Below are 15,069 nucleotides of genomic sequence, written 5' to 3' on the forward strand. Positions count from 1 at the left end.
CCTTGCTGGCTGTGATCTGGACCACCCTCTCACTGCCTCAGTCCTTTGAGTAGCAGAGCAGGTGCCAACTTGCACACAGAGAGTCTCCAGCTGAATGAAATCACGGATCCTGCCCCAATCCTTATCTCCCCCAGCACCAAGTTGGGGCTCTTTGAAGGACTCTGAATCTTTGCCCAGAGCGTGTCCCACACTAGGAAAGCTCTCCCATCTCCTCTCCATCTCCTGGCTTCCTTCAAGGCTAACCCCAAACCTCCCCTTTTACAGGAAGCAAACCCTCCTGATGCCAGTGCCTTCCCTCTGCTGATCAGCTCTACTTTATCCCCTCCAACATTCATCATTTTTTCCTGTCATCCTGTCACCAATCTGAGAGGTGTGAGGGGCTACCTCGGGGTCCACTAGGACTGGATTGTCAGGTTTGCCTGTTGTCTCCCCCAGGAGCCTGTGAGAAAGCTGACTGCAGGGACTGTCCCGGGCCTTGCTTTGTATGGCCAATGCTTAGCATAATCCTGGCACCCACAAAGTCCTGGGTTTGTGGAATGCTTTCCACAATGTTTGTGGAAGCAACAGCATGTGAAGGTCCACCAAGATGGACTTAGCTCTTCTCAGCATGTAATGCCGGAGAAACTGAGGCAGGAGAGAGATTAGAGAGTTTTAATATTTTATTAATGGGAGAGTAAGATTGACTGGACAGTTCTCTCGTCTCAGATTATCCATTCAGACAGAGATAAGTATACTGGGACCAAGGAATGCATATTGGTCCCAGGGCTGGAGGAGTCCCAGGACTCCGGCATACAACTGCCAGCCGCCATCCTCCAGCAATGAATGGAAGAATCCCAACTTCTTAAATACCTTTTTGGAGACAAAGAAGAGAAAGGGAGGGAAAGTTTTTATCAGGGAGGGGAAGCCATAAAACCCTAAAAAATCCGGAGACAAAGAAGTAAAGATATCGTGGGTTATCTTGGAATATTCTAAAGGAATATTGTAAATCCTTGAGGACACAAAACAGTCAGGAATCTACTCTCTTATCTTGCTAATGTATAAGAGATTGAGACAGAACAGTTAAGGAAACTGAGACAGGGAAACTGAGTCAGGACAGTTAAAGAAAACTGTGGCATAACAAGCAAATGGGTGATCCAAGGTAACTCCAAAGGACTCATGCTGCAAAATGGTATCACTCCAGAGAAAAAACTGAATGTTTGAATGCAGAATTTACTCCTTTTTTCCTTTTATTCTTTTTATTTCACAATGTGACTAATATGCAAATATATTTTACATGATTGCACATCTATAATCTATATCAATTGCTTACAGTCTTAGTGAGGGGGCAGGGAAGAGAGAAAATTTGGAACTAAAAAATGTTATTTGAAAAATTAATGTTAATGAAAACTATCTTTATATGTAGTTGGGAAAAAAATACGATTTTAAAAAATGCTTGTTGACTTTACTCGACTTCCAGAATTCTCTCTGTAGCCCAGGCTTTTCCCGGGAACTCCTGCCAGCGTTCTGCTGAACTCCTTCCTGGCTATCTGTGCCCCGGTGTCCCACCAGCACCCCAAACTCAGCCTCTGCAAACCACCATCTTTCCACCAGGACCTGCTCTTCCTCCCAACCCCCCCCCCCCAAGGGTTCTTGCCCTGATTTTGAGGGATGATCTTGGAAATTCACTTCTTCTAGGTCTGAATTTCCACTTCTACAGAGCAAGAGGCATTGGTTTAGATGGAGGCCCCTTTCAGTAGTATCATCTTGTGACACACCATCAAAACATCTAACCACATGGTGGTTTCTAATGCCCTTTCACACCCCTGATAAGAGGCTATCTAGCCTTTTGGATAAGACTTTCCCTAGGGGTAACCCACTGCCTCTTGAGGTACTTCCTTATAGCTTCTGCATTGCTCAGTTTCTGAGGAATTATTTTCTTACAAAAGAACAAAATTCCTCAGTATATTCTCTCTCTGCATTTTCTATCTCTTGGTTTCAATTCTTTCTAAGAGAAAGAATTCTAAGCAGATTAAATCGGTCCAAGCAGATCTAATAGAATCTTATAACAACTACAGCTAGCATAGTTTAATTCTCACCAGACAAGACCTAACCTTCAGTATCTTGGTTTCCCTCCTCTGGTTGCTGTGTAGTTCCTCAATGTCCTTTCTTAATAGTATTTTTCCCCCAATTACATGTAACTACAGTTTTTAACATTCATTTTTGTAAGATCCTGAGCTCTAAAGTTTTCTCCCTTTTTTCCTTCCTTCCCTCCCCAGTCCCCAAGATATCAAGCAATCTGATGTAGTTTATACATGTACAATCACATTAAATATATTTCCACAGTTTTGTTGTGAAAGATTCAGAAGAAAAGGGAAAATCCATGAGAATGAAAAAGTTAAAAAAACAAACAAACAAACAAAAAAAAACCAAAAGGGAAATACAAGGAGAAAGAAAAAACAACCATAACACAAAAAAGTATCTACAGACTCTATAGTTCTTTTCTGAATGCAATCAGCATATCAATTAATGTGCTTTCAATATCTGTTATCAGTTTGGGGAATAGCTGGACAAACTGTCCTATTATGTATACCGCAGTATAATATTATAATGACAAGGTCCTTATCTCGTTAGGACTTGTTATGAAGAATTCAGAAAAACTTAGGAAGAAGCATATGATAGGATACAGAGCAAAGCAAGTATTTACCCAATTGCCACAAGACGTTAAAGGGAAACAACTTTGGAATACTGCGGACCTCTCCTGAGGCGAGTGACCAAACCTAACTGCACACGGTGGATGGTGAATCCCGTCTCCCACCTCTGAGTGTGAAGGAAGCAGATGGCCAGGTGGAGAATGGGGCATTCATTTCTACTTATGGCAAGTATTTTGACTAGTTGTGCTTGATCATGCTTATTTGTTATAAGAGGGGGTTCCAGTGATGTGGAAAGAATGGGGAGGAGTCTTTGGGAGGTATCATTAACAGAAAAAAAAAAAAAAAAGAAGAATAGAGCAGTAAGGTTTGAAACTTTTTTTTAAAATAACTTTTTATTGATAGAACCCATGCCAGCGTAATTTTTTACAGCATTATCCCTTGCACTCACTTCTGTTCCGATTTTTCCTCTCCCTCCCTCCACCCCCTCCCCCAGATGGCAAGCAGTCCTATACATGTTAAATATGTCACAGTATATCCTAGATACAATATATGTGTGCAGAACCAAACAGTTTTCTTGTTGCACAGGGAGAATTGGATTCAGAAGGTAGAAATAACCCGGGAAGAAAAACAAAAATGCAAGCAGTTTACATTCATTTCCCAGTGTTCTTTCTTTGGGTGTAGCTGCTTCTGTCCATCCTTGATCAATTGAAACTGAATTAGCTCTCTTTATCGAAGAGATCCACTTCCATCAGAATACATCCTCAAACAGTATCATTGCTGAGGTATATAATGATCTCCTGGCTCATTTCACTTAGCATCAATTCATGTAAGTCTCTCCAGTCCTTTCTGTATTCATCCCTTCATTCTCATTCCTGTTGACTCCAACTCTCCTCGTCCTTATTCCACTTCATCCATTTTCCATTTTGCCCCCATTCCATCAGTAACAACCATCCTTTCAAATTTCCTCTCATGCTTCTTCGTTTCTTGGCAAGAATGGAAATCTGGATTCCCTCAAAAGAGATTCATTTCTGGGCATCCTCGCCAGCTCTGCATGGACCTCTGCTCAAGCCTCCTCCTTTCCTTCTGTCCTCAGAGTGGTCCCCCAGGAGGAGAAAGCATACTCTGGCACATACACATCAACTTTTCCTCTGAGTTTCCTAATTTATCACCTGATAGAGATCTTGGAGACCATTTTCAACTGCTACCACCTGTCTCATTCTTCCTTCTTTCTTTTATTTACTTATTTATTTATTTATTTATTTTATTTCACAAAATATTTCCCAGTTACATGTAAAAAAATGAACAATAGGAGCAGCTAGATGGTACAGTGACGTCAGGAGGATCTGAGTTTAAATCCAGCCTCAGACACTTAATATTTCCTAGATATGTGACCCTGGGCAAGTCACTTAATTGCCTCAACAACAACAACAAAAAAACAATAATTTTTAAAAATGGAGTTCCAAATTCTTCCCCTTCCTCCTGCCCATCCCCCCTCCTTCTTCCTCCTTTTTTTTTGAGGAGTTCCCTACTTGGTTCATAGTCTTCTTCCCCACCTCAACCCAGGCCCTCATTCTTAGGTCATTCCATTTACAAGTTGATGTCCCTTTAAACATCCTTGCTTCCTAGCTTGAGATCCCCAGCTCTCTCACTCTCATGACCTCCCTTACTCCAGCTCGGGTTCACACAAAGATGGCCACACCCTTGAGCTCATTCTCACCCATTAGTGTTTCTCCTTCATAATCTGAGAACATAAACTTCTGTCCTTCCCGCTCTCCCCATGCCTCCTTCCTCCTCAACTAATCTTTGCTGTCCTCGCAACCTTCAGTAGCTCAGCCCATTCTCTCCCTACTTTCCCAGAACGGCTGCCATCCTAGCTCTGACTTTATTTCCCTCCCTTACAAAATCCTGACCCTATAGTTAACCAGCTTGGCTTTTACCCTCTCTTTTATCCTTGATTCCTTTGCCTCGCAATTCCAATTGCTACTCATCCCTTTCCAAATCCCGATTCTGTATTAATTCACCATCTGCCTTCTGGGCGCAGGGAGGTGACACAGCAGATAGAATACCTGGCATGGAGTCAGGAAGACTCATCTCCCTGAGCTAAAATCTGGCTTCAGCAATTTATTAACTGTGAGACTCTGGGCAAGTTATTTAACCACATCTGCCTCAGTTTCCTCATCTGTAAAATGAACTGGAGAAGGAAATGGCAAACCACTCCAGTGTCTTTGCTAAGAAAACCCTAAATGTGGTCAGGGAGAGTTGGATAGGATGAACAGTAACTGAATAAATAACAACAATAACAAAAATAACCGAATAAAAAGGACTGCTCCAATACAAGTGCTGCTGAATGCTGATGGAAGAAATCACACTACTGCACTGAACAGATCCACTGCAAATTCTTGTCCCATAATCTCCACCACGGCCTCTCCTCGGCAGCCCTCATCCTTTTAGTCCTTCCTAATTTGTCCTCCCCACTTCCCTCAGCATCTGTTCCAAGTCGTCTATACCACATCCTTCCTTTCAGCAACAGCTGTGCATCCCAAGCTGCTTCTTTCCCATTTTACCCTTCAAATCCTTGACTCAAACCCTCCAACTCTCTCCTCCTTTGCTCCAATCTGGAAGAGGTTGGTGCTGCTGGCAAATGCCAAACTCTCTGCTTGGGCCCTTGAGAGAACATTCTCATTGACCCTTTTTTTTTTCTTTCTATTAATAGGCGATCTGAACTTCACGAAATTTAGGAGGAAATTAGGTTTATTACAAGAGAAATGAACATGTACTTCCCCTTCTCTATGTAGTGAATTTATGGTCCTTGATCACATCCCTTGGACTCCCTTGGGAGCTTGCTCCTTAAATGTGCCCTGATTTCTCCATCCTCCCCAAAAACCCCCACCAAAACCCACCAAACCTTCCCCAGATCCCCTCCAGCCACCATTTCTCCTCTTTCATAGCCTTCTAGGATAATCTACGTGCCTTTTTCTCACCCCCTATAGCCCAGCATCTGAACATAACACTCAACTGAAAACTCCTCTTTGAGATAGCCAATAACCCGATTCAGCAACTTACTAGCTGTGAGACCCTGGACAAGTCATTTAGCCACAGCTACCTTAGTTTCCTCATCTATAAAACGAGCTGGAGAAGGAAGGAAATGGCAAACTGCTCCAGTATCTTTGCAAAGAGAGCCCTAAATGTGGTCATTTAGGCATGGAATCAGGAGAGACCCAGATGGTCTTTCCTCAATCCTCACCATCCTTCTGGACCCCTCTACAGCACTTCCTGCTCTGGTCTAACCTCTCCTCCCAGGATTTTTGTGACACTCTTCTCCCCCAGCTACTTTTCACTCCTTGTTGTTTAGATTAACATCCTAGTCCCTGCCCCACTGTGTATCTCAGGGATCTCTTCCTTCTATAGCTATTGCCCTTTTGGCCCCATCAGATCCCACGAATTCACAATTCCTTTCATGCAGGCGACTCCTAGATCTCCCCATTCAGCCTTAGTCTCTTTCCTAAGCTGCAGCCCCATATCACCAACTGCCTACTGGACATTGCCAATGCCTTATCCCATAGACATCTCAAACTTGACATAACTGAACTCATTCTCTTTCCCTTTCCCACCATTAACTTCCTATTTCTGTTGCAAACACCACCGCCTTCCTGGTCATCCAAGTTCATCACCCTCAGCTCTTCTTTCTACCACATATTCACCAGCTGCCAATTTTATTTCCAGACTTTTGCATCTGTCACCTCCTTTCTATCCACATGGAGCTCAATCCACTTCTGATCCGGAACAATGCAAAAACTAACCAATCTTCTAGTCTCCATTCTTTATCCATTTCCTACACAACTCCAACCTGTTATTCCTAAAGCATCCTTCCCTCTCCCTTCAAAAATCTCCAATGACTCCCTTTTCCTTCTGGGATAAAATATAAATCCCTTTGTTGGCCTTTTACATAACTTGGTCCCTACTAACTTGTTCTCACACCTAATTCCCACAAGCTCTACGACCCAATGGCATGAACCGCCTCCATTTTCTCCCCATATGCTCCTGTCTCTCTACTGTGGCTGTCCTTCCTTTTTAGAACTTTCTTCATTTCCGCCTCCTGTCACCTCCACCTAAAATCCTACCTTCTGCCCCAAACTTTTCCCAATTCCCTTGAATTCTGGGGCCTTTTCTCCAACGATCATCTCCATTTTAGCCTATCCAAGACAATAGTTATTTGTATGTTGTCTCTTTCCTTAGAATTTGTGTGGGTACTAGCAGTGACTGGGATCTAGTAGGTGCTTAATAAATGCTATTGACAGAATGGCTTGAAAAACCCTTCCCATGGCAAAGGACCCACATGTGCAGAAATGTTCGTAGTAACCCTTTTTGTAGGCAAGGAACTGGAAACTGAGTGGATGTCCATTGGTTGGGTAATGGCTGACTGGAATGGATTGGGGACTGAATGTGGATTGAAACATAGTATTTTTACCCTTTTTGTTTATTTTTTCCCCCTCTTGGTCTGTTTTTTCTTGCACAACATGGCAAATATGGAAATAAATTTAAAGGAATAACATATCAGATTGTTTGCTGCCTTGGAAAGAGGGAAAGTAAGAGAGGGGAAAAGAAAAATTTGGATCATGGTCTTACAAAATTGAATTAAAATTAAATTAAAAACTATCTTCACATGTATTTAGAAAAATGAAATAATATTGAAAATAAAATTTAAAAATATATAATACTCTTCCCATCTAGTTCCATTATATCTTTCCAGGGTTACTATATATTACTCTCTTCCACATGCTTCATGCTACAATTTTAGTGTTTGACTTGCCATATGGAATATTCCATGCTTTTATCAGGCATCTGCTCCCCCACTTCTGCACCTTTGATCCCAAGTGTACTTCAAAGCCCAGCTCAGGAACCACCTCCTCCCGGAAGCTTATCCTGTTTCCCTCTGTTAGTCCTTCCTTTCCACCAAAGAGTTACCTTCTACATGGCTTCCAGTAAATTTTCCAAACTTAAGTCATTTGGTTCCAATAAAATACAACCTCCTTGAAAAAGTGGATTTTTTTTTTTTTTGGTCATTTGATCAATAAATTAACTCAAGTGATTAACAAATGATTGGTGGATGACTGGGCAGAGTACAGCAGGCTCCCCACTTCCCCAGATCCGGGCACCCCCTTTCCTGAAGCCCAAGATCCCCGTGGTACTTTTTGGCTGGATTCTTCCAGACCCAGCAGTCCCCTGATACTACATTTCATCTCCTAAGACCCTAGTGAGCCAGGATGGACCTTGTCAGGAGGCGTTCCTCAGCATCACGTGGAGCAGAGCTGGCAGCCAGAGCTCGGGGACACAGGCTTCCTTCGGAGCGTCCAGCTTCTGGTCCTGAGGGATTGTCTCAGGCTCGGCTGGGCCCATCCCATGGCACTTGGGCGGGAATACCTGCTCAATCAGGTAGAGCGGAGTGAACCGGGGGGTTTTAGAGAACCAGCTCCTCTGCGTCTGAAGGCTGCCTTTCCCAGTTATCTGTGACTTTCCTGTGTTTCCATCTTCTCCAAGTACAAAAAGAAGGGACTGGCGCAGAAAGGTAACTCCTAGAGCTCTCGGCTGCCCCGCAACTATGACCGAGGACTCTCTTTGGCCAGCATTTTATAGATGAGGACTAAGTCCAGAGGGGCCAGACCCAGGAGCATAGTGCTAGGATTCGAACCCAGGCCCTCAAGTTCTCACACTGAGCCCCACTTTCCTGGGGCTTCTGTAGGTGGATGACTTCTGGAGCAGCCTCCCCAGAGCCTACAGCACCATTAACGTGTACTTTTTATTTCTGATCTCAAAGTACCATCGAGAACCAGCCTCCCGCTATCATTCAGCTCTTGGACTCCGACAAATGGCTTCTTGGAACCACAGACAACAGAATGCCAGCTAAGCGTTTATTGCATATCTAACCTTCCCCAACACAGCCCTCCTTCCATCTTTGAAAGTAAAAAAAAAAAGACAAAAACAAATTTCCTTTAAAAACAAACAAACAAAACCAACACAAATAAGAAAAGCAAGAAAATCCCAAGAATGGCCCCCCCAGAAGCTCTCGGTGCCCTTACCCAGGTATAATTTTTTCCTGGGGAGTCTCTCCCCACTCATCCACACAGAGGCCCCTGGGAGGACACGGCCTCTGAGGAGGGAAGTTCTATGGTCATCCTACTTCGGGGGGCCCGGCGAGCCCCCCGATCCCAAGCGGGCCAAGAAGGGAAGAGGAGGCTGCATCAGCCCGCAGGACCAGTCAGGAAGTTGTAAACAGCCAAACCTGGCTCCTTGTATTAGAAAAGAGGACACTGGGGGTGTGGGGTGGTCGTTGTGGGGCTCAAAGGGGGAAATGAAGCTCTGGCCGACTTCCTGGGGAATTCCAGGCTCCCCGCTGACAGCTGAAGCTGCAGACCCAGCTTCCAGCGAAGGTTTCAGTTCTCAGTAAACTCGGCTTCTTGAGAAGGGAAGTTAGTTGTGTCCCCCCCACCCAACCCCGCCTCGAGTCACACTCCCAAGGGAGGGATGGAGGGATTTACAATGGCCTGCCCAAGGGCAGCTGGCTCAGGGCCCCCCAGCTCGGAGGGGACTCAAGTACCATCCTGTGGGGTCAGGAGTCTAAACACAAGGCCCCCTCCCCAAACTGGCTGGTCCAGAAGCCAGGCCAAGGCCTCCCAAGGCAGAGACGGCCGTGTGGGGTGTCTGGGGCGAGTCCCCTTCTGCTTTGTGACCCCAGAACTGGTGGGAGGCAGCGAGTTTCCACCTGGCTGCCCCGGAGTCACGGTCTGTGGGACTGGAGGAAGGAAGGTGGGGTCGGAGCCCCTGCTCTGACCCCCCACCCTGGTTCTATGGCTTATTTATGGGTCTGGGCTTGCAGAGTGGGGCAGGAAGGCTTTAAGTGGTTTGGAGGGGGAAGAGGAGGAGGATGGCTCTTGGCCCCCAAAGGCAGTGTGGGGGAGACTGCAGGACCCGGGCTCCCCGGGAGGAGCCACTCCTCTGGTCTCTGCACCAGGCACCTAGGACCTCATCGCCTGCTTCTGCTCCAAAGAACCCAACCCCAACTGGGCCGGAAGAATGGGGGGCTGTGGGTCAGGCACGACGGCCTTGGCCTCCTGAAGTAGCTTTAACAGATACGTGGGCCTGAGAGAGGGGGACAAGGCAGGCAGGAGGTCCGGACCCACAGAGAAGGTGACCTCGGTCATGTTCACACACGCTCCCAGACACGGGTCTCACACACACAGACGCACACGCTCATGCAGAGATCTACACACGGAGAAATCCCACCCCCCACTCAGCTCCGCCCGGAGGTGGCCCCCCACCCCTCCCCGAACCAGGAAACCCCAAAGAGAGCCGCTTCACGTGGGACCCTCACTAACCCCCCTGCCCCTCGCTCCCTTCCCCATGGAGGGACAGGACCCGGGGGCTGTGGGACTGGGGGTCTCCCTCCTAACCCAGAGCTCAGCTGCCGCCCGCGGAACGAGTCCCTGCCTCTGCCCAGTGGTGCCCCCAGGGGGCCCGCAGCCGCTCAACGACCGCCCCCGGAGGGGAAGCGATGGCCCCAGGAGGGAGGGGAGCTAGTTCCCCCGGCTTTCAGCATCTACTCACACCCCATCATTTGACAGATCGGGAAACTGAGGCCCAGAAGGGGTAGGGGGGCTGTCCAGGATGATACAGCGCGTGGGGGGCAGAGGGGAGAAGCGCAGCTGTGGGAGACTCTGCCGTGCCCCTGGCTTCTGGACAAGCAAGGTGGGCTGCCAGCAGCACCAGAAACGGGGGCGAGGAGGAGGGAGCCGGGTTCAGGGCTATAACTAGGACGTTCTTCCTCCTCTGGCCACGGGGACCCAAGATGTGTCAGTGTTGGAGGGGATTCCTATTCCAGGGGAACCAGATCCCTCCTGATGTCCTTCCAACCCGGGGCAGGGGCCTCAGTTTCCCCCTCTGTAAGATGATCCCTCAGGCCGGTAGCAGTCTCCGAGGGCTCCCCCAGACCCTGCTACCGGGCCCAGGGCTCAGCAACACTGGGGCTCTAAGTGCCCCGGACGGGCCTGGAGGCGAGTGGGGCTCTGCCTCCTCCCAGGGCATCCCACCGCCCACCTGCTTGCATTCCTCGGGAGGGAGGGTCAGGAACCATCCCAGTGACTAAGAAAACCGTCCCCTTCCCCTCCTGGCGGCAGTGGGGGGAGCGCACGTGCATGCAGACATGCAAACACACACATACACACACGCACACACACCCCTTGGTCCAGTCCCCAGGCCCCGACGCCCTCAGGGAGCCCCGGCCGGGTCCCCTTGTCCCGGGAACTCAGGGGCAGGGCAGGGCCAGGCAGTGAGAAGCGGGGGGCCTCCGGCCGAGGAGAAGGCGGCAGCCCCAGCCCCTCCTGGTCCCCCCTCCCCCCGGGGGCCGGGCCCCTCAGCGGGCGGGGGGCGGCGACAGCACGGGGTGGGCCAGCGTCACATTGAGGGAGTCGTTATGCTGAACCAGCGACGTATGCTTGTAGTGTAGCACCAGGTCCTTGAGGGAGGCGTAGAGGTTGTAGGGCTCGGCGAAGCCGTAGCCGGTCACCGTCTTGTAGATGACGCAGTGTTTGGTGTCCCCGTCCACCCTGAGGGCGAGAGAAAGCGCAGCTGGTCCCGGGTGTCCAGGGGGCCGCGGCCCGGGGCCAGGCTCAGGCCTGTCCGGGACACACCTTCTCCCGGGCCCAGGCCCGGACTTTTCTCCCCGAGTCAGACCAGGCCCGGCCCTGCTTCCCCTCCCAGACTGGGCCCTACTCTGCTTCCCCCCAGTCAGGCCGGGCCCTGGCCCTGCTTCCCCCTTCCGGGCTGGGCCCCGACTTCACCTCCCACCGTCCCCCCGGGCCTTGCTTTTGGGGAGGAGATAAGGGACCGGGGAGCCCCAGTCAGACCTTGGCCCAAGGTGGGCTCCTGTCCCCCAGCAGCCCCGATCACACTCACACCACAGAGCAGGCGTAACAGCCCCTCTGGCTGCTCTCCCGGATGAGGAAGGTGCCGTCCCTTTTGCCGCTCAGCATCTCCTCCGCTCGCCCACGGTTGATCTTCCCGACGTACCAAGTCCTTTCCTCATGATGGGGCAGGTCCTCCTCCTCATCCACCATGGAGTACTGGCTGTGGGCGGGGCACAGGTGAGCCGGGCTGCTCCCACCTGCAGGGGCCTCCCGGGGGCCGCCTCCGGCCGCTTTATGCCCCCCATGCTTGGCACAGTGCCCCCGCCCCAGGAGGCATTACAAATACTGATCAATGGATCAAAGACAACTCCCACAGACTCGGGATAGGAAATGGCGACCACATTGAGAGAGAGCTGGGGAGTCTGGCTGCGGGTTGAAGCGGGCTGTTTTCACTTTTTCTTTATTTCTCGTGGTTTTTCCCTTGTGTTCTGGGTCTTTTTTTCACAACATGGGAAATACGTTTAACATGATTGTGCACGTATGACCTGTATCAGAGTGCTTGTAGTCTTGGGGAGGGAGAAAAATCTTAAAGATGAATGTTGAAAACTGTCTTTATATGTAAGTGGAAGAAATAAAATACTATTAAGTAAAAAATATACTGATTGAGGGGCAGCCGGGTGGCGCAGTGGGCAGAGCACCAGCCCTGAAGTCAGGAGGACCCGAGTTCCAATCTGACCTCAGACCCTTCCTGGCTGCGTGACCCTGGGCAAGTCACTTAACCCCAAGTGCCTCAGCAGGAAAAGAAAAGAAAAAAAAAAGAAGAGAAGAGAAGAGAAAAGTACTGATTAAGAGTATCAGGGACAAGCGCAGCACTCACTGCTCATCTCGCTCTGGCCTCCTCCAACGCTCAGCCTGCCTTCTTGGAGAAGCCTTCCTCCTCCCCCCCACCCCCCACCCCTTTCCCCTGCTCAGGGCCTTCTCTCTGGGACCACTTCCCATTTCCACTGTTTACAGCCCCGACAGTCCCGCCATGAGAGCAGGGATCTCCGGGGCTCTGCACAGAGCCTGGCTCCCAGTTAGCCTGCTGCCTTCCTGCTGGCCTCCAATGGTACCTCTCCCCCTCCCAAGCCCCCAAAGCCTCCCCTTTCCTGCCTGGGCGGAGGTCAGGCTCACCCCTGGCTACAGCATGAGATCATCCAGCCCCGGGCACCCCACCCAAACAGCATTCACGAAGGGATTGCTACATCCTGGGTGTTGGGAGCCAGCAGACAGCCCCTGCCTTCCAGGAGATAATTAGGAGGGAAGGGAACAGGGGCTGCAGCTCCTGGCTCCCGGGCAAATCTGTCCACAACGATGATTTGGACCTGAGAAGGCACGAGATGGGGTGGGGAGCAGGAGGGCTTCCTGGAGGAGGGGGCCCAGGAATGGAGCCTTGAAGGAAGTTAAGGAAGAGACAGGGACAGAGCCTCCAGGTATGCAGGGTCAATGCATAGAGGCCCCGGAAGCAGCAAGCTTCTGCACTCAGGCCGACAGGATGGCTCGATGGTCAGCACCTCCATCCGCCAACAGGGAAGGTTAGATGGAAAGTGCCTCCCCTAGTGTCTTTTCAGAGTTCTGCGGTTCTTCTCAAACCAATCAATTATCCAGCATTTATTAAGCGTCTACTATGTGCTGTTACTGAGCTAGGAGCAGTACTACTTGGACCAGGAACTCTCAACTTGGGCAACTGCACACTCAATTAAAAAAAAGGTGTATTTTGGGGCAGCTAAATGGCGCAGTGGATAGAACACCAGCCCTGAAGTCAGGAGGACCTGAGTTCAAATCTGACCTCGGTCACGTAACACTTCCTAGCTGTGTGACCCTGGGCAAGTCACTTACCCACAATTGCCTTAGGGGGGGGGAAGTGTATTTTTTGGTATTTTGGTATATTATTTGATATTATTTGGAATTTGCATTTTGATGGAATTGGCTTCCCTTATTTTTGTATTTTATTTTATGCTTTTAGAAACCTTATTCTGAGAAGGGTCCACAAGTTTCTCCCTCTGCAGGCCAAAGGGGTTCAGAACACAAAGAAGGACGTGAACCCGCTCTCCTTTCCCCACATTCTGGGAGAGTCTCCCATGTCTGAACCTAGCTCAGACCTTCTGAGACTGGGTTCTTGAGTGAGGAGGGCTCACTGTCACTGCTGACAATCCCAACTACTCCCATTCCCATGGAGGCTTAAGGTTTACCTCAAAGTAGCATGAACCCATTTTCTAGATGGGGAAACTGAGACCGAGTTAAGTGTCACCCAGCTAGACAGGATTGTTACTAAGGGCTCTCTCCTACCCACTGAAGTGTCCTTTTCCTAAATGGCCCGACTCAAGGAGGACGAGGGGAGGGGGCCTTTCCCGTCCCTGGGATACTCACTCTTCAGTCTCGTTCTTGATTCCCAGCCATTCATTAATCTTCTTCTGTCGGGCTCCCTTCTGGGTCAGCCACCTGCCGGGGGTAGAAGAGCACGTCAAGCCCACGGACATGGCTTTTAGCAGAGGCCCTTCCCTTCATGGGCTTTGTCTGGGTGAGGAGCAGAACAAAGGAGGGGCCCGTCCATCGGGGAATAGAACCCGAGGAAAACGGACTGCTACGAGCGACTGTAAAGGACGATGCGAGGGAAGGACTCGGAGAAGCCTGGGAAGTTCCGTGTGAACTGATGCAGAGCGAAGCGAACAGAACCGGGAAAACAACTTCCATGATAATAACACTGCAGAGACAAACTCTGAAGGTATCAGGGACTCTCATCGATGGCACGGCCGCCCAGGACTTCAGAGGAGCCGACCCATCACCATCGGAGAGGAGACACACTCAGGATAGGGAATGAGACGTAATTTTTGGGCCGTGACCAATGCAGGAATTTCTTTTATCTGATTTTTTGTGTTGCAAGGGTTGTTGGAGGGAGAGGGAAAAAAACTGATTTTTATTAATTATAAAATAAAATTTAAAAAAATGAAATTAGGGGCAGCTAGCATAAGAGCACTGGCCCTGAAGTTAGAAGGACCTGAGTTCAAATCTGGCCTCAGACACTTAATACTTCCTAGCTATGTGACCCTGGACAAGTCACTTTACCCCAATTGCTTCAGGAAAAAAAATTTGATTTTAAAATTGAGAAGAAAAGAGTAGAGCAACACAGAACATATGGGATGATGGAGTTGGGATAGATTCTAGAACAGAACCTACATAAAGGCTGGAAGGGACCCCAGAGGTCACTGAGTTCAATCTCATCTGAAGAAGGACATTACTGAGACCCAGGAGTTCCCGAGAGAGTCAGAGAACCCAGGCTGCGAGCTGGAAGGGACTCCATGGCCATCTGGTCCAATGCGTCCTTGGAAAAGAAGCCATCGACACGTCTGGAAGCCTGGACCAGGGAGCGAGACGCCATGGCTTTCCTGGGCCACCCATCCCACTTTCAGAGGGCTTACGGACTAGACATTTTCCCTGATCTCAGATTTCAAACAGTCTCTGCCCATTCATCCCCGGTCTCCAGCAGCTCCCAGGCTAAA

At 49.3% G+C, this 15,069-nt stretch overlaps 1 protein-coding gene across 2 annotated transcripts in view; it reads right to left on the reverse strand.

The window, feature by feature from the left end:
• Positions 1 to 8,525: 8,525 nt before the first annotated feature.
• The window catches only part of PIK3R2 (phosphoinositide-3-kinase regulatory subunit 2), a 28,469-nt gene continuing 21,925 nt past the window's right edge, over positions 8,526 to 15,069 (reverse strand). For both annotated transcript variants that reach the window (XM_051972342.1, XM_051972343.1), the window contains exons 14-16: positions 13,940 to 14,011; positions 11,580 to 11,750; positions 8,526 to 11,230 (exon numbers count right to left, since the gene is read on the reverse strand). In XM_051972342.1, the coding sequence (XP_051828302.1) occupies positions 11,038 to 11,230; positions 11,580 to 11,750; positions 13,940 to 14,011 (436 nt within the window). In that variant the 3' untranslated portion in view covers positions 8,526 to 11,037. The remainder of the gene's footprint in view (positions 11,231 to 11,579; positions 11,751 to 13,939; positions 14,012 to 15,069) is intronic.

Source organism: Antechinus flavipes, chromosome 1, assembly GCF_016432865.1.
Source record: "Antechinus flavipes isolate AdamAnt ecotype Samford, QLD, Australia chromosome 1, AdamAnt_v2, whole genome shotgun sequence".
Classification (NCBI taxonomy): domain Eukaryota; kingdom Metazoa; phylum Chordata; class Mammalia; order Dasyuromorphia; family Dasyuridae; genus Antechinus; species Antechinus flavipes.